Raw genomic sequence first — 19,748 nt, 5'->3', positions numbered from 1 at the left:
CCAACGTTAGGGCCTTTTCCAGAGATGTGTCCGAAGGATAATTTGAGCCTTGTCATTTGTGCCTCAAGTGAGAACTCTGGGTTAATGCAATATATTCATTCAGTATAAGGAGATAAAAACAATAAATACCATAATCTTAAAAAATCCAAGCATCAATTAAATCTTAGCTTTGTGTTATTTTGCATTATATGTAATATTTCACTGGGGAGTACTAGTGAGGGGTTGAGAGAATATAAATGTAATGTGAATACACAAAGATCTTTTATTTTGCTACTTTAAGCTATTAAAAATATTGTCTAAATTTGTTGACATTCTTTTCTTATCATGCATTTTTGAAATATCTTTGTATGGTCTCTGAAAGTTTTGGTGCTAGCTTTTCCAAAACAATTATAGACATCATTTGTAGAAACTGTTTTTACAGACTTTTTAAAAACACATGCAGTTCAGACAGAATAAACTGTACAGATGTTTATTTGCTGATATATGAAGTGCTATATTTATCTTTTTCATTTGACCCACAGTGGGAGTTACTATGAGTTTCTCTTAATAATAGGTTTTGCTTGGCTTATGACTGGAAATTGGTGTTGTTGTCATGGTGATATTCTTCTGGACATAATTCAAAGTTTTGGTTTAGCCTATAAAACTCTGAAGGATTTTAGGCCTGTGACACTTAGTAGCTACTGCCTCCTACCCTACTGGATTATTTGAAATGTCAGGATCTTAAGTAACAGTTCAGAACTTATTTTGCATCCATTCCAGTTAACTCTGATGGATTAAGGCTATGCATATCTTGGCAGCAAGACATAGCAATAAAATTCCCTTGCATGTTCAGACTCTGTGACTGCTGTACCACTCAAATGCATGCTCCCTTTTGCTGTCATCTTAAATTATTACCTTGCCAGTTAAGAGCTTGCTACCTTGTTTTAGGGTGTATTATCTATCCCTGTCACCTCTTCGAAACTAAAAATGTAAATATATCTACAGCCATTCCTTTGCATGAAAATTGCAGTTTTTAAATTTGTCATTTCTGTCATTTAGCAATCCTGTCCATTTGTAAGTCATACTTGTGTGCTGTAAGACTTGCTACTTGTTTGAACAATTGCTGCCTTTAAATGATACAGACAGATGTGTACTCTATAGGTGTATGGGGACTGCCCTTAATAGATTGGGAGGCAAAGGCTACAGTGGTTGAGGAGTGATATAAAGTGGCTTGTTTTTCATTTTTTCAATTGTCTGTTTGGTGACTTACACTATAGTCTTTGTATGTGTCTAGCCAAACAGTGGGAAATATTTGCTAATAGTCAGCTATCTTGGCACAGACATTGACAGTGTGGTTGGATGGGACTATGAGGGATGCCAGCTACCAGTTTCTGGTGCTCTAGAAAAGTACAGGATACCATTTTTTTTAGTGCTCTAGAAAAATCATAAGCAAGACGTGCTTTATGAATATTTTCAGCAGTTGTAGATGTTTTATATTTTATTTATTTATATTTCAAATTTAGTCACTGCCCATCTCACTCAAAGAGTGACTCTAGGCGGTTTACAGTAAAAATAATAAATATTAAGTAAGTAAATAAAAAACAAAAATAAATATGTTCACAGTTGAACAAGCATTTCATTTATAAGTGATGCAAGAGTTCCTTCTTACAGCTGGTTCTTGCAGTCTAGAGTGATAGTATATGCGTATTTTAATGTGCAAATATATCAAGAGTGACTGCATGACCTCAGTGGGTTACTCATAAGTTTCTAAGTGCAAATCACAATGCTGGTTTTAACCTACAAAGCCCTACATGGCTTGGCTCCTAGATGCCTTCTCTCCCTGACAAAAGTCTATTAGCATTTCCCCATTACCAAGAATTTAGCAGAACGGGCTCGCAGGCAATATTTTTCTTTTGCAGCCCTTATGTTACGGAATAGCTTCCCTCTGAGATAAAAGCTAGTTTAGCCTTCCAGAAGCTAGTTAAAACAGCTTTTGGGGAATGATACGTTTGTGCCATATGTATTGCTCCAATGTATTATTGTAATGTCTTAGTTTTAATAGTTTTATTGTTATAAAGCACCAGGAGGCCATATAGATTGTGATGATATGTAAATGAAAAAAACTAAATAAATAACTACTACACTCTACTCTCTTCCTCTTCGTTCTGAACTATTGGAGGGTGCTTCCTAAATTTGTTTCAGTATTCTCTCATCTAACTCTGCTTTTGTAGAATTGCAAAAAAGCCTGGTGACTACTGTGCAAAATGTTTCAATTTGAAAATGTTCAAAGAGAAACATTTTCCACACCACTGTTAATGCCCTTTCATTGTCAGATCCAAGAACCTTCATACTTCTTTGCTACTTTTAGTGTAGCTGATTGCTGTTTCCAGTTTGGTTCCCTTTATGACCCAGGTCTCTATTCTCTCCGTAGCTGACTTTCTTCCTTTAACTGTATTTGACATTTTACTCTTCTATCTACTATGTAGTCTACTACTATCTCCTTAATATACTTATTTTCTATATTCATTGAAATCATTTCCATTTATTTTACTAATCATGCAGAGCCTTGGTTTTATTGAGTCCTCTCTGTATAACTTTCCAAAATACAGCCTTCCCCACTTTTCTTTCAGCAGAATTTCTATCCATGTTACATTCATCTGTCATGTTGACTATTGTAATCTTTCTGGTCTTATTACACCCTCATCCGTTCACACATAACCTGCACAATACTGAGTATGTTACTTCACTCCTTATATCCCCACACTGCCTACTTGCCTTCTCTGATAGCCTCCACTGTTGTCTTGTTCTAATCTTTAGAACATAGCCTTGCCTTTAATTTGTTTTAGTACCTACTGTCTTTACCTGAAGGGAAAACATTTTCCCCAAGTAATCTTTAAAATGCAGGGTTATCTTAATTAAGAATATAGTAGTAGGTCACATGAATTATTTCTATCTACTCTTCATGCCATCCTGGATTCAGAGTCATCTTCTAGGTTAATGTAATCTACCCCAACATATTCCTGTGATTTTTTTTTCTATACCACTATTAGCTGTCCAAAGCTCTCCTTCCATCTGAAGTTGTACTATAAGCCTTGAACTGCCTCCCAGAATCCACAGTATGACCAACTCCCTTATTTCCTTTATGTTACAAAAAAGGAATATATGGCCCATAAGGCATAAGCAGATTTAACTGTTGCCTTTGTGAAGCTGATTTAAGTGTTAATTCTTTACACAGAAATGTATTATTTCTTAGAAGTTTTAATGGTGTTTTAAGTATTATGTACAATTCAGTTACTGAGACTTTATATTTCAGCTGTGATCTTAACATTAGATTGTTTGATTCTGTATGTTACTATTGTATATTGCACCAATTTATGCACATGTAAAAATTAAACTACAGCTATTACTACTATTTTAATTATTGGCCAAATTCCTTAATTTAGAACTTTGTATTAAGTACCATAGGAAACAGAAAGGGTTGAGGTTAATTCCTGAAGTGGGTATATAATTAGTCTGATACCCTGCATAGTTTGGTTTATAGCATGATCCTTAGATCTAAGTGACATAAGTTTATATTGGTTGTATTGGGGGGGAAATATTGCTATACTGTCCTCTTGTACAGTAACCTCAAAAGTCTACTTTTCTGATATTCCAAGACTTGGATTAAGTATTTTTCCTTTTCCTTAAGAGATTTAGTTCAGTGGAAATTGTAGATTCAATAAATATATTACATTTGTTTAATACCAGCGACCATTTTAGCCATTTGCAACCAAATTTCAAAACCAAATAAAATACCAGTAACAAACGACTGGACAAAAATAATTAAATCAGTTAAAAACAACTGTCATTGGCTAAAAGTCTGGTCACAAAGGAGTTTCAAGAGTTTCTTATGTCAATTCCATTTTTTTACTGTTACCTTGGAAATCTGATTATATGCCAGCAGGTCACTGTTGACTCTTACTGACCACACAAATAGTTTTTTTCCATAATGATCTGTCCCTAACCTGGTCCTTCAGGTCTTCCAACAATACACCTATTGCCACAGTAACTGAGTTCATCTACCTTGCTGCTGGCCTTCCTTTCTCTTTCCTTCCACCTTTCTGAGCATCGGAGCCTTCTCCCATCATCTGTGTCTTTGCATAATGTGTCCAAAGTATGATCATTTGTACCTTGAGTAAAAATTCTGGGTTGATTTGTTTAATGATCCATTTGTTTGTTTTGTTGGCTGCCCAACAAGGGACTCCCCCTACAGCAAAGTTGAAAAGCTTCAATACTCATTCTGTCCAGCTTCTTTAAAGACCAGCTTTTGCTTCTATAATGTAATAAAGGAATACCATTGCCTGCGCTATTCAGATTTTTGTAGGTATAGACACATCATGACATCTAAATATATTTTCCAAGCCTTCAAGGCTACTCTACCAAATAGTAGTTTACAGAATATTTCTTGACTGTTCCTTTACTGTTGATGGTTGATCAGAAGGAAGAAGTTATCTACCACTCCAATATCTTCATTACCACTTCTAAGGCTGGTTGTTGTACCTATTGGCTTTGGTTTGGTCTTCTTTATATTTAAGTCCTTTTTTTTTTTTCACTGCTCCTTGACTTTATTACTAGAGCTTGCATTTTTGGCTGTCAAGAATAATGTCATCAATATAATGCAGGTTATGGATGTTTCTTCCTCCTATTTTAAAAACATACTTACCTTCTTCCAATCCAACTTGCCTTAATATATATTCAGCATATAGGTTGAATAAATAAGTGGATAGTATACAGCCTTGTGTCACTCCTTTGCCAACCTGGAACCAGTCTGTTTCACCATGTCCTGTCCATACTGACACTTCCTGACCTGTGTATAGGTTTTGCATGGGGACAATGAGATGTTTTATGACTTCCATTTTTCTAAATGCATTCTACCACATGACACAATCAACACAATCAAAGTCCTTTTTATGATCAATGAAATACATACTGACTTCCTTTTAGTAATCTTTACATTCTTTGACTTTCTCAACTATCCAGAGATGCATCCAGGGTGCATCTCTTTTTATGTTCATTTTTAACAACTTCTTTAAGTTCCTTTCATTCTCTATCAGTGAGGTTCACGACTTCAAAGCGATTCCTGATGTTTTTGAAAATGATGGGTATATGCTTGAGATCATATCATGAAAACTGGTTGGCTTTCCTCTTCTTTGGCTTAACTTGGAACTTGCCCATGAACAGTTTGTGAACTACGGTCTGTGATGCTATAATTGGGTTCCTCCACTTCCTTTTAGCAATAATGTAGTCAGTTTGTTTTCTATGTACTCTGGTGATGTCTATGTATACAGGCATTGTGGTTATTTGAAGACAGTGTTTGCAAAGAAGAAATCATTAGATTGGCAGAAATTGACAAGTTATTGTCCTTCATTTTGATTTTCTTAAGCCAAACAATCAACTACATTTTTTCCTCCATAATATTTCCAACTTTGGCATTCCAGTCTCCATTGACAACCAGCATCTTATCTGCATATTCTATCGATTTCAAATAAAAGTTGATCATAAAACTCATCAACCTCTCTACTTCTGCATCAGTGGTTGGAGCATAAAGTTGAATAATTGTCATGTTAAAGGGTTGTCCACAAAGTCTAATTGATATTATTTGGCCATTGGTTGCATTGTAGCCAAGTACTGTTCTTGCTATACCCCTCGTAACTATAAAAGCAACACCATTCCTTGCTTTTCATGTCCTGAGTAGTAAACAGTGTGATCTTCTGACTGAAAGTGTCCAATCCCATATCATCTCAGTTCACTGATGCCTAAGATGTTAATGTGTAGTCATTTCATCTTTCATTGTGTTGAGCTTTTCTGTGTTCACGCTTCTTACATTCCATGGGAATTTGGTACTTGATTTATACTTGAATTTCTTAAGGAAGTTGTAGAGTAAATAAATGCATTTTTATATGTCTAGATTGACTCATCCATAGAGGCACGCTAGAGGTCACTTCTTGAGAAGTCTGATATTTTTGGGGTGGAGGTGGGAATTTTAACAACAACTAAGCCATTTGGTATTTCCTATATTCTAAAGTATTCTGAATTCTGCTGGCAGTCCAGAACTTAAGCTTCATCATAATTGGAAATAGTAATGGCATTAGCATTAAAAATGAGAAAAAAATTATCTGTCAACTATGGATCAGTTAATATGATTATCATATGCTTGTAGTTGCATAATAAAATGGTTTAATTTTCAAATGAGGTCAACAACAGTCCATTGGGAGTGGACAGCCTAGAAATGCTATAAAAATAAACACATTTTAAGAATGTAATTATTTGTTTTTAAATTTATTGTAAATTGCTTTTCCCCACTTTGGATTTTTAATGATAAAAAGGATATTATTTATAAAGAAAATACATATTGTATATAATATTGAAAATAGCAAACTACAACCTCCTCAGAAGTATTTGGAGCAGTATCAAAATATAAGATATTTTAAAAAAACAATTGTTTTATGAGAATATTATCAAATGCATCTCAAGATTTGGAATAAACCATACATTTGCTCTTGAATTTCCTAATATAGACAAGGCTGGCATTCGCTAAATGTTCCTTAGATTGCTTGCTTTCTTAATTTTATGCATCATGGTTTAACACATAGCCACATTGTATTGAACTGTGCAGAAATGATAACTCTGTGCATCAAGACCATTAATTATGAATTAAGTAGAAGCTGAAACTCTTAAGTCAGTTTGCATCTGAAGGTGGCTCCATCTCTCCAAAAATTTAAGCTAATATGTCTTTAGGCAGCCCTACTTATTTTGTCCATCTCTGAAGTCTTCGCTATGCCCCACTTGTATCAAATGGCGTGTGTTTTCTACAGGCAGTTGAGGGGTTAAGTGCTTAAGTCCTGGGATAAAATAGCTCTAGAAAGATGCTTGATGATGTTTCTCAATAGAAAAAAGGTATTCTTTCTTCTTGAAATATGCTCTTCAAAAGAAGAAAGGTGTTACTTTCCTCACTTCAAAAGAAAAATACAGAACCGTGGCTGACGAGTACGAGGGCGTGATTTTCTCTCCACGTTCTTAAGAAGTGCCGCATCGTCCCAACTCCTCTTCTTCACCGCCTTTGCAACCAAGGGAACGGGTCTTTCATCTCAAACGCTACAGCGTCGGTAGCAAAGAAACCCAGATTAATTTAATAAAACAAAGGGGAGAGCTGCTGGGAATCTTGCAGACGGTCCTTCAGAGACGCTTCCTATTCAGGGACGTTATCACTCCGGGAAACTGCAGCTATAGCTACTGCTGGTGTTGGAAAAACCAAACCAACCCACGGAAACACCGCCTTCCCGCGCCAAGCAGGGGAGTATACAGCACGCAGGCGCAACCTATTCTCAACCCCTTCCTCCTTCGCAAACTGACAGCCTTTTCTTTTCCTTCCCTTCCCGGCCACCATAGCCCCTGCTAGTGGAGCCCGTGCAGGCCTTCCGTCCCTCTCCCTCCCCCGGCTCTGAGAGGAAGAGAAAGGCAGGGACGGGACAGGAGTCGGATTACAAGATGGCGGCCGTGCCGCGGCGTTAGCGGCTGCTATTGCTGCTGTTGCTGCTGCTGGTTGGTACTGCTGAGGCAGAGAGCGGTGGCGCCGAGCTGAACGTCATGAAAAGCGGCGAGTTAAAGGCCTCCTGAGTGACGCGCTCAGCCCCCTCCTGGTCCCTCCCCGTCCCTTGCGATCGGGCCGGGGCCCCACCATGTCGGATACCCGGCGGCGGGTGAAGGTCTACACGCTCAACGAAGAGCGGCAATGGGACGACAGGGGCACCGGGCACGTCTCGTCCACCTACGTGGAGCGGCTCAAAGGGATGTCGCTGCTCGTCCGAGCCGAGTCGGACGGTGAGAAAGGGGAAGGAGAGGAATAATGGCAGGCAGGCAGGGGATGGCGGCAGCTGCTAATCTCTCTGGGACAATAGAGCCCAGCCAGGGGAATGGGAAAGGACCTTAACCCAAGGGAGCCTTCCGCCACCCCACACACCCTGGGCTGATGGCACGGACTCCTCTCTTCCCGCACATGTATTCTCTCTTTTAAATTTAGACAAAATCTTAGGGTCAGGTTATTGGACCCCCCACCCCCACTCCAAACGTTACAGGTTTCCACCTCTAAACCCCCAGCACCCTCTCAATAGTCCCCAGAGTTCATGCATTTTATAGTTACAGAACCTTACTGACTGCTTTGTGGGACTCGTTTGTTGCATTTGACTACAAAAGTTACTGCTAACTCCCCTGTCAGTGTTAATTGTGCCACTTTAGGGAAAAGAGACTAAATGTGTTATGAGGAGTGGGAAACATTAACTTTTAGAAAACTTTCATAACTTTCATGACCCTAAACTGTGGCCACTGTTACTTATTATAGATGATCTGACCAATTATTATTTTATAGGCCTTTCATAGTATTACAGATTTGTACTTTCAGATACTACTAACCTTTCAGATATGTCCCAGCACCTTTAGGTAGGTTTTCTCTCAGGCTTGCCTCAGTGAGAAGGCTTTTTCAATAGCACTCCAGTTTTCATATTTTCTTTCAGTTTTATAGTATTCTTCAGGGATTTGCTTATTTTCCATCATCTTACAAGACTAAACTTTATTTCCAGAAATTTAGTGAGTTTAGTCTAAAGCAAAGAAAATAGTAACACTTATGGCATCTTAAATATTAACCCATTTATTATAATTGTTAGTTTTTAAAATACCACAAGAAACTATCATTTTTCTCTTGAAAAAATGTACTTTGTGTTACCACATTTTCTATCCTACTGTTTAGAATGCTATGTGTATTCAATTTTAAACTTTTATCTAAGTTATTGTCTTGTTGGTTTTGAGCGTGTCTGAATTCAGCACATAATATTTCAGTGGAAGTGACCTAAAACTATACCTGAAGTAAGCAAAGTATTCAAAATTGTCTCTTATCATTGATTTGGCAGTAGTTGGTGGTGAAAAGAAGAAAAATAAACATTTGTATTAAATTTTATGTGCTGATGGAAGGCCTTTTTTCTGTTGCAGTATTTTTATGGTAAAGCCATGATAAGTTATTTTCAAAATTGGAAAAGCTGTTTTTAGAAGAAGAAAATATATTGATGTTGTTAATGAACAGGTGCTAATGTACTAAATAAATCTTGTGAAGCTTGAAAATGATTACTCGAGAGCTGTTGCCATGATACATTACTGCTTAGGCACACTATATAATACGTAAATTTAGGATTACATAATTTAGTGTTGTAAATATGTTATAACATAATATATGTTAGCTACCACAGGAAAATAAGAATATAATGCTTTTACATAGATAAATGCATTGTGCATAGTTTGGGAAAGGCATACTGAAGTTTATCTTAAAATTCCCATATTTGATCATTGTGCTTGCATAAAAGTTTTAGAATGAATACAATCCTTAAAGGGGATAATTACTACTTAAGATGTCTAGGGCTTCTTATGTATTTACTTAAGTTTCTAGTGGAATTTTTGTCATCTTTTCAGGTTCACTTTTGTTGGAATCGAAGATAAATCCAAACACTGCGTATCAGAAACAACAGGCATGTATTTTTATTTTTTATTTTTTGCTATATTTCAACTATGTTACTATTGTTGAAAACACTACTTTCCAAAAAACTGGCAATTGTGTTTACCATTGAAGTGATGTACAGAATGGTGAACCATAGTTTTGTTATATATGAGTTAAGTTCCTAGTAGTCCACATACTGATATAAGGCAAGAGCTGTGTATATTAAATATAGGAGATGAATGTATGAAAATACTGTCTTCTTTTACATTTACCTTTCGGGACCCTAGAAGCACACCTTCTCTGTAGCAGCGCCTGCCCTCTGAAACAAGGCTTCCCCCGAGGTCCAGATAGCCCCCACTCTGCCGTTGTTTAGAATAGCTGTGAAGACCTTGTTCTTCACCCAGGTCTTTGGCAAGGGAGAGTGAAACCCCTTGCTTCATCAGGCTTGCCATCTTTTATCTTTATTTTTTTTATGTTTTATTGATTTTATTGTAATTTCTTTGATTGTTGTGAGCCACCCAGAGTCGTTGAGAGTTGGGCAGCATATAAGTTTAATAAATTATTATTACTATGAATGAACATTTGCTGAATTGTCTGCCATTTCTTTTCTGTCCAGTTTTAATAATAATATTTGATTTTTTTATCAGTACTTTAATTATTTTGATTTATTTTGTAATATACTAGTTTACACTACATTCCTCCATGCTGAATGCAGCTGTCCAGCTATTTATTGGAGTCCATGTGGAGGTTCATAAATCTTCAAACTTTGCTGCCAAATATCTAGTAGGTTACAATATATGAATGCATATATCTTGATAGATCATAATTCATGTAAATCTCAGAATATTTCTACTTTATTCTACTCATTAATGATTCCCTTTTCATTGCAATAGTTGATTTCTAACAGATTCCATAAAAAGGTAAAGTCTTCTTCAAGTCAAGCTCACTTTCTGACTTCCATGAACACTGCTGTGTAATTTTCTTGATAGCAATGCAGAAGTGGTTTGCTGTTACCTTTTTCCAGGATGTTTTGTTGACTTCCCAGTCTAGCCTACAGTCCCTTTACTAGAGGTCTCCCATCAAAATACAGGCTTGACATTAACTTCAAAACCAGACAAGTCAGCCAGAGGCTGCCACTTGCTCAGACTTTTTATCACAGAGGTTTCTTTGTGTCACAACCCATTAGATATCTGAAATTTAGAAAGTATAGTTATTACTGTCTTTTTTATCATACAAAGGACTTTCAACATTAATTTTTCAATAAGAATCCATATATTTGACACCTTAATTAACTTCTTTGTTAGATGCTAAGAAGAAATGATTAGATTTTTGGCTGTAAATTCAATCTTCAGTTTCTTATATTAGAAAGGGAAAGGACAATAGAGAAAGAAAATAAAACCTAAGTTTGTATAAGTGAACTCAGTAGGATAGGAATGACTGATGGAATCTTTTCCACATCACAAACTGAATTTAGTGAATTATTATTACAGAACTGGGATTATACCAGTCATGCTCTCTTTTAAGATTGTGTAAGTTTTTGCAAACAACTGGTGCTGCTCTGTTTCTTCATGAAAGGCATTACTGCAGTCCACATTTTGAGTGCATTTTGTGGCTTCATAAACAATTCAGTCTTGGCCTACTATCTTATTTATATTTATGTATTACTTCAATTGATATGGCCACCCATTCACCATATAACTAACAAGGTTAAAAATATCCAAATTATTATTATTATTATAAATTTATATGCTCCCAACTCTACATCTACACATTAAAATAGGCTGACATGCTATCCAAACCAGGGGTTGGGGGGCAGGGATAGTTTCATAGGGCAGATATAAAAACCAAGAAGGCATAACTTTTGGGTGCCATCAGATGACACTGCTTAATTGATAGGACCTGGATCATGACAACCCTGTCTATCTTACTTAGCATTAGTTCAGAGTTCTGGTTCTGTCATAAAGGGAAATCCTAGCTTACAACTAACAATTGAGTCCCAAAACCGGTGGACAAAGGAAGGGCTGAAGGAGGAGCCCTGAGCTTCAAGGTTCATTTCTAACTTGACAGAATGTAGTTTATGAAACTTAGGAAAATTGCTGTAGTCCATCTATGCAGCTAATTTCTATATTTGAAATATTGATCTTCTATTTATAAAGAGGCATATTTAAAATGTTAAGTAAGTTTTTCTACCTGTAATATTTTGAAAAGCTAACAGGGATCAGAAATAAAAAGTATTGTGTTGTTTAAATATCAAAAATGTACCCTTTCTATTTTACTGTACTCTTATGTCAGTTCAGCTAAAACATATTGGCTGTTTTACATACAGCATATAAACATGGTTAAAATTATGACTTAAGTGGATAAATTTGGCTGTTTACTCATTAGCCTAGGCCATGAATCATGGTTTACAGATTACAATTGTAGTACACAGATGATGATAAATTACAAACTAGCAAACCGTATTATGGCTTGGAGTGTGTGAACCCAGCCATTAAAGGTGGTAAATATTTTTAATAGATGTCCCAAGTATCATCTTAGGGTACTGTTACTAAAATCATTTCTTCACTGTGTGAAATTAGGAGATAAACTAACATTAGTAATTGGAGAAGATCTTTGCAAACCTAAAAGGAGAAGAGAATGTAGTGAATGTTGGAATATAAAATATGCAAAACAGAAAATTAAACTCTGCATCCAAGAATATATAACCTGTATCTAGTAGCAAATTTTGCTATATATTATGTATTTTCAGTTTTGCAATTTCCAATGTCTGCCAAAGTCTAATGAGATTTTTTTATAATAACTTAAATTTTAAAAATAGAAAGATAAAAATTAACAAGAACTTATAATCAAGAAAAAGAATAGAAGAAAGAATAAAGAGAAAGAAGGAGCACAGAAGTGCAGAAAGATAAAGAAAAAGAAATACAAAAAAAATGACTTCCGACTTCTTTTACAGCAGATATAATTAAAATACACATTAAACTCTTACTCTAGGATTACAACTTAATGTCAATTTTTTCTATAATTATTAATTTTACTAATCATCAGATCTATATATCATAATTTCATTTTTTTCTGTTTCCTGCAAAAAATCCAAAAGGGGTTTCCAATTAACATTAAAATTAGTCCATGTCTTTTCCCTAATCAAAGCTGTCAGTTTTGCCATCTCAGCTAGCTCCATCAACTTTACCATCCATTCTTCCATTGTAGGTAATACCGAGTCTTTCCACATTTGAGCATATAAAAGTCTCACTGCAATTATATATATAAAAAGAAATATCCATGAGATTTTTCCAATTATTTATCCATCAGCCCCAAAAGAAATGTATCTGGTTTCAGTTGTATATTAGTCTTCAAAATCTTCTGAATTAGTATATGTATTTGAGTCCAAAATGTTTTAGCTTTATTACATATCCAAGTCTAATGAGATCAAAGATAGGCCCCAGCAAATAAAAGCTAGTTTTATTCTTAGGGTAGGTTTTAATCATCATTCAGGAATAATGATATTCCTAGAAAGTTGAGGAAATAATCATCTTGGGAATGTTTGTAATACGGTGCATTGGTTGGTATAACCTGTTGGCATGATCCCTTTTTTTTTAATACTAAGCAGCAGATCAGTTTTGCACTCTTTTTCACTTTAAACAGATTCTTTTAAGTCTTACCTAATTCTAGCCATCCAAATAGCATCATCAGCATATCCGAGGTTGTTAATGTTTCTCCCAGCAATTTTAATTTCAGTTGCTATTTCTTCTAATCTGGCATTTCTCATGCTATATTCATAGCTTCCTAGTGAAATAGGTCACAAGAGAATCTTGCTGTCGTTTAAAAACCCCACAATCCCGAATATGCTCTTTAAAATGAAATGGTACATTCTAAATAAATAGTGACAATATATCATCTTATCATGTTCCTTTCCCAATTTTGAACCTTTTAGTTGCTCCATATTCTATTCTGACTGTTCCTTCCTGGTCATTATACAAATTCTTCCATAGGCTGGACAAAATTTCCAATGTAGCCTCAACGTTGCCTTCCAACGTTGCCTTTTGCTTTCCACCTTTCTTCAGCTATTTTCAATGTGTCAGCAGACAGACTGTTATCTTTCTGCTTTTTGCATTTTGAGATATTTTTGTTTGTTTCATCCTTAAATTTATTAATTTATTAAATCTAATCCATAAAATTAATTATTGACCTTCAATGCATAATCATATGGAATATTGTTGAAGTTGTATGTTTTGGGTCTGAGGTTTTTTTTCCTCTAAGTTTTATTTTAGTATAAGTTATAATTTTGCAAGAAGGAGTTTGGGATCTGAGCCTCAGTGAGCAATAGGTCTTGTTTTTGCTGAATCAGTTGAGCCTCTCCAACTGTATTCTTCATCCAGTAATGCCCATGTGTAAAGCTGTCTTTTAGGTTGTGGAAGGAAGAAATTTCTTACAGATACTCAATTTTCTTGGCAGATCGCTAATAGTCTGTCTCCTGCTTTGTGTTGTATTCCAAAACTATAGTTTCCCATTATTCCACTTGCTATTTTGTTTCCAACTTTAGCATTCTACCCTCCTATATTAAGTATGACATCTCCTTTTTTTAGTGTGGTCTTAGCAAGGTGCCGCACATCACCATAGAACTCTTCAGCTTCTACTTCTTCTCTATCTCTGGGTTGAAACATAGACTTGGATCATTACAATATCAGTTGATTTGCCTTGGACTCAAATTGAGATCATCCTGTTATTTTGTGGGTTGTATCAGAGCACTGACTTTGATATCTTTTTGTTAATGATGGCTACTCCATTTGTTCAATGATGTTCAGTAGAAGATCTGATGCCTTTCTGAGGTGAAGTGACCCATCCCATTTCAGTTCAATTCACTGATTCCCAGAATGTTAGTATTGTCTGAATATTTCTGCTCTGACAACATCTGGTTTAAGGTTTTGACATTCCACACACCAATGGTATACATATGTGTTGAACTTTCCTTTTGCCTTTGGCCACATCAACATCTGGGCTTCCTATCAACTTTTATCGAGCCACATCATAAATACCACTCATAGATGCTGTGTGATCTTTTCTAGTAGCTCCTTAGATACTTTCTGATCTGGGGAGTTCATCTTCCAGTATCATTTTGACATTGTCCTGGTTCTGAATGTCTATTTGGTTTCCTTGGCAGAATACTGGAGTGGCTTGTCATTTCCTTTCCCAGAAGATCATATTTAATCTTCCCCTTGTCTATGATTTGCCTTTAATGGGTGACCCTTCTGGAAGTGTACACTCCCAACAGTACAGCCCCTTCACAATTACAATATAAGAATCCTTGAAGGGTAATCTATGCTAAAATATTTTCCACTGTTTTTTAAGATTGCTTTTTATGTTCCTTCAAAATTGAATGCATACTTATTATTTTATGTGCAGTTGTCTACAGACTGAAAAAAGGAGAATGGATATCTTTTCAATCTGTTACTCCATAGTATTTACATGGATTAAAATCAATATGCATTACTCATAGAAATGTGAGGAAAACCTTTCTTCTTTGACTCCTGATGTATCCAGGGTATGGTTGACTTTGCACATTGTGCTAAGCCAAATACAATTTTTAAAATTCTGGCTTAGCATGTTGTACAAATCCAAAGTACAGTTTTTAAGTCATAATGGTTTATATCATAATGTGCAAATCCAGTTCGTGTAATAAAATGATGGTAATGAAATAATGAACTTCTGAATATCTCCATAAAAATTGAAATAGTGTACTATTTGCCATCTTTTTAGTAAGGTGCTTCTGTGGACTAGAGCGCCTAATAAATGAGTGGCAGTTTGTATATCAGAACTTATCCATCCTATATAAAATATGGTTTTTGAAAAGTTCCATTGCTAGTTGGGAGAAAGGATAATAGTGCTGGATTGTCTTTCTCGTCCCCCTCCTCCCCCTCTTCCTCCCATGTTCCCTCAAATTCAGTACTGGTTGTTGAAGCCTACTTTTTTTGACATTTGAACCTAGCTATATGTTAGGCTTACACTTTGCAGTGGAATCAAATAATAAATATAATATTCCATTTTAAAATAGGACACTTTGATTGTTTGGTCAGAAGCAGAAAATTATGATTTAGCTCTGAGTTTTCAAGAAAAAGCTGGCTGTGATGAGATCTGGGAAAAAATTTGCCAGGTAAGGTTAACATTTAAAGTTCTTAATGCTTTTTAATTTAAATCTGATTCTTTATAAACTCTGTGATTGAAATAATGTTCTAGTGACCCATTTAATTGCATCTTATTTTTATAGTAGATATTACAAAATTTATTTTCTTGTGCAGCTGATGATGTAATTTTCAGTGGCATCATTTAGAGTAGCATTTCAGGACAGCTTTGCATTAATAGTTCTACATGTGAAATTATTTTGAGGTTTACAGTGGCTGTGATTCTGCTGTGTGATGTTACAAATACAGTAGAGTCTCGTTTAACTGACCTTCGCTTATCCGACATTCCGTCTTATCCGATGCCCCTAAAAAAAACACAACACACATAAATCGGCGACGAGAAAAGCATGCCGCTTGTTTGCGAGCGTGAGTGTACTCTTTCTTGTTGCTCCTGATGGTGTGGCGCCGCAATGCAAAAATCGATTGCAACAGGCGCAGCGGATTGGTTTTTTTTTTTTTTTTACCGTACTCAATCGTTACTGTGTGTTATCTGACATTTTCGCTTATCCGACATTCTGCCGGCCCGTTTATGTTGAATAAGCGAGACTCTACTGTACTACCATTAACTTATGCCATTGAGGCTTGCTCAGACAAGTTGTTCAGCTCTGATGGGCCACAGGAATATTCTTCTTCCTTTCTTTAACATCAACATCTGGCATAATAGAACAACCTAAATTTGGTGTTCAGCCCACCAGTCCCATTTCGCTGTCAGTTTGCAAAATGTTAGAACTATATTAACACATCATTTAGATACTTGGTAATAACACTGATTTTCATATTTCTTCCTTTTCCTTGCCTTGTAAAGTCACTAATATGTATCAGAATAAGTCAACAATTATTAATGTTTTTGATTTTAGGTTCAAGGTAAAGACCCTTCTGTGGAAGTTACACAGGATCTCATTGATGAATCAGAAGAAGAACGCTTTGAGGAAATGCCTGAAACTAGTCATTTGATTGATCTCCCTACTTGTGAACTCAACAAACTCGAAGAAATAGCAGACCTAGTTACCTCAGTTCTCTCATCACCCATACGTAGAGAAAAATTAGCCTTGGCCCTGGAGAATGAAGGCTACATTAAAAAATTATTACAGCTTTTCCAGCTTTGTGAGAACCTAGAAAATACTGAAGGCTTGCATCATTTGTATGAAATTATTCGAGGAATTTTGTTCCTCAATAAAGCAACTCTTTTTGAGGTGATGTTCTCAGATGAGTGCATTATGGATGTTGTGGGATGCCTTGAGTATGATCCTGCATTAGCTCAACCAAAAAGGCACAGGGAATTTTTGACCAAAACAGCAAAGTTTAAAGAGGTCATACCCATAACAGACTCTGAACTTAGACAAAAGATTCATCAGACTTACAGGGTACAGTACATTCAGGACATCATCTTGCCAACACCATCTGTTTTTGAAGAGAATTTTCTTTCTACCCTTACTTCATTCATTTTCTTTAACAAAGTCGAAATTGTCAGTATGCTGCAGGTAAGTGAATTCAAAAGTTTGAAAGAGTTTCACTTTGAAAATTCTAAATATAATTATGAAGCTAACCATAAAGCCTTTTAGTATGCTGCTGTTATTTGCATGTTCTCATTTAGTAGTTCTGATAAATTATTTCTTATTACTCGCTCTCACAGCAGCATAGTTTAGCTTTATTGTTTGTGAACTCACTGTTGTATGTTCCACAGGCTATTCATGAACATAATAGATTCCTTTTAAACATGATATACCACATATAAGTTGTTCTTATATGTGTTATGAGAGGTGCATGGTTTTGTGACAGTTCTCTTCATGACAAATAGCATTGATGCTAGCTTTTAAGCAGTTGTGTTATGCATGGTACTAAAGGTAAAATGTTATAATCACAGATGTTTCTAATATCACTAATTTTCCCCTGCATCTATAAACAGCAATATGTGAGCAGTGAACATTTTCTATAGGCTATATGGAAAGGTACAGCTTTTTAATTTTGTTAAAATTTGTTTCTTTGAAAACATATGCACCAGACATAAGGTTCTAAAGATGAATAAAAAATATTAAACATACAGTAATTTCTGCTGGTATACTGTAACAATAAAAAAAAGTCTGAATAAAACCCCTTTTAAAATAAATGTAAAATCTCTTGGCAGTTGCCTTGTTCATTACAAATTATACTTATAAATATTGGCATTGAGTTAAGAAAAAATACCAAACTGAGATAAAACAAGAATGAGGGAAGTAAGGAATATAGAAAGCTTCCTTTTGCCAGGTCAGTTTGTCAATATAGCCCAATCTTAGGTAGCCTAATTGGCAACAACTCTAAAGGATTGTAGTGATCTCTTACACTGCCTGCTGTCTCCTTCACCTGTGTTGATGATGCATAAGTTTGGGTCTGTGACTCTCTGCATATAGAGAATGTCCTGCATATAGAGAATGTCCATACCACTGATCTGTCCATCTTTTCCTGAAAGGATAAAAATCCTATCCTTTTCCGTCCATAATTGGCATAATTTATTTAAAATACAGTATTCCAAGAATCTTAGGTATGCAAAATAATTCTAAGCTTTTGTTTGGGCTTCCTATTTATTTCAGTTGTATTGTTGACAGTGAATATATTGGACAAAAACGCTTCAGTTATGGTAGTAACACATAGACCCCCTGCCTTCCTACATATTTGCTAGTTATTGTTTCTTATTTTGATGAACCTGATGAAGCAGACTAGGATGACAACATTTTGTCATCTGTAAATATTTTATTCTTCCTGTTTGCCTCTTAAATGACATCACAGGTACAAATCTAGATGATTTAGTTACTGCAATATTTTGAATATTTAAATAATTCTGAAACATACTTATGTTGAAGTAGTTCTAAAATGATATGTTTTGATTGTAGCAGTGTCAAAGTTTAGCTACTGCCATAGTATTGGCTGCATGTCATCCAATAAAACTCTTTTTATTAGTTGTGTAAAATTTGTCATAGCTGTGTAGAATTTGCATTCCCACTTCTTTAAATAATAGCTTAAATTCAATTCAGTGAATTTGACAATGAATTCAATACATTGGGTCCAATGAAATCCACCAGGTTCACTGAAAAGGCAGAAATGGACTGAATCTTCTTATGACTGCTCAGATATGTGTTGTTATTAATTAATTAAACAGTTGTATGATCTGGCACATTGTTAGAGTTATCTGGAATTGTTCACCTGATATTGAAAGTATTTTTACATAGTGTTCAGCAAAAAGACTCCTAGAACTGCTAGCCTGATATAGTAAATACAAGTTAATCCTTGTCCATAGGCTTGCAGTCAGAAAAAGACAACATAAAAGGAAAAATGGAGAGAGGTGGGAAGAGGGGGAAAAAATAAACTTCTGGCATTTTAAATAAACAGTAGCTCTTATAAAAACCAGTTGGAAAAGAGCTGAGGAGATAAGAAGTTGAACTAAGTTATTATTGTAAGTATCCTCAGTCTGATTATAATATTCCATTATATGCTTTTACTTTTTCTTAGATTTTTTTTCCTTTGTGCATGTGTGCATGTTCAACTTGTCATAGTGGGTGGCTGAAGGAAAGAGCTGACGAAGCTAAATCAGCGAAGGTTTAAATAGAAACAAAGAAACTTGCTTTGTACCAAGTCAAATCACTGATTAATGTAGCTCAGTGTTGTCTAGGCTAATGGATAATGTCTCTTTTGAGTTTCAGATAGAAGATTTTCCAAAATTGCCTAGGAATTGGACATGGATATTTTGTATGCAAAGCATATGTACCATAACCTAATTAGAGCCTCTAATTTTAGAGAATCCATACTTGGCCTTTGAATGAGCGTCTCGGTGCCACATTCCAAAAGGGTATAGGACTAGGGGAAAAAATGAAAGTCAATTTATTGTTGTTTAGTGTAAGCGAAATTAATTAAATGCAGTTATTGTGATTATTCAGAATGGATTTAATACTTCTCACTTCAGTTATAGCAGAACAATAATTTTATACCTCTTGGGGATATACTGAAGGATTGAAGGGGCAAAATGCAACCTGAGGTGTCAGATTGGGATGATGGTTAGACATTGTGACATGAAGAATTAAAATCACTGGAAAGTACTCTGT

General features: G+C 35.5%; 1 protein-coding gene across 2 annotated transcripts in view; it reads left to right on the top strand.

Annotated features, from left to right (window-relative positions):
* The first annotated feature begins 7,453 nt into the window (after positions 1–7,453).
* Positions 7,454–19,748, top strand: part of PPP4R3B (protein phosphatase 4 regulatory subunit 3B) — a 46,821-nt gene continuing 34,526 nt past the window's right edge. Inside the window, exons 1-4 of one of the 2 annotated variants that reach the window (XM_088149519.1) lie at positions 7,454–7,839; positions 9,475–9,530; positions 15,549–15,647; positions 16,533–17,156. In XM_088149519.1, the coding sequence (XP_088005645.1) occupies positions 7,698–7,839; positions 9,475–9,530; positions 15,549–15,647; positions 16,533–17,156 (921 nt within the window). In that variant the 5' untranslated portion in view covers positions 7,454–7,697. The remainder of the gene's footprint in view (positions 7,840–9,474; positions 9,531–15,548; positions 15,648–16,532; positions 17,157–19,748) is intronic. The other variant, XM_088149526.1, reaches the window with a different exon arrangement.

The sequence above is a fragment of the Python bivittatus genome, unplaced genomic scaffold (genome assembly GCF_059951505.1).
Source record: "Python bivittatus isolate LINGU-HERP-01145 unplaced genomic scaffold, Pbiv_v1 ctg000020_np1212, whole genome shotgun sequence".
NCBI classification, from domain to species: domain Eukaryota; kingdom Metazoa; phylum Chordata; class Lepidosauria; order Squamata; family Pythonidae; genus Python; species Python bivittatus.
Note: the sequence above shows the minus strand (reverse complement) of the source record. Positions and strands in the feature narration are given on the sequence as shown.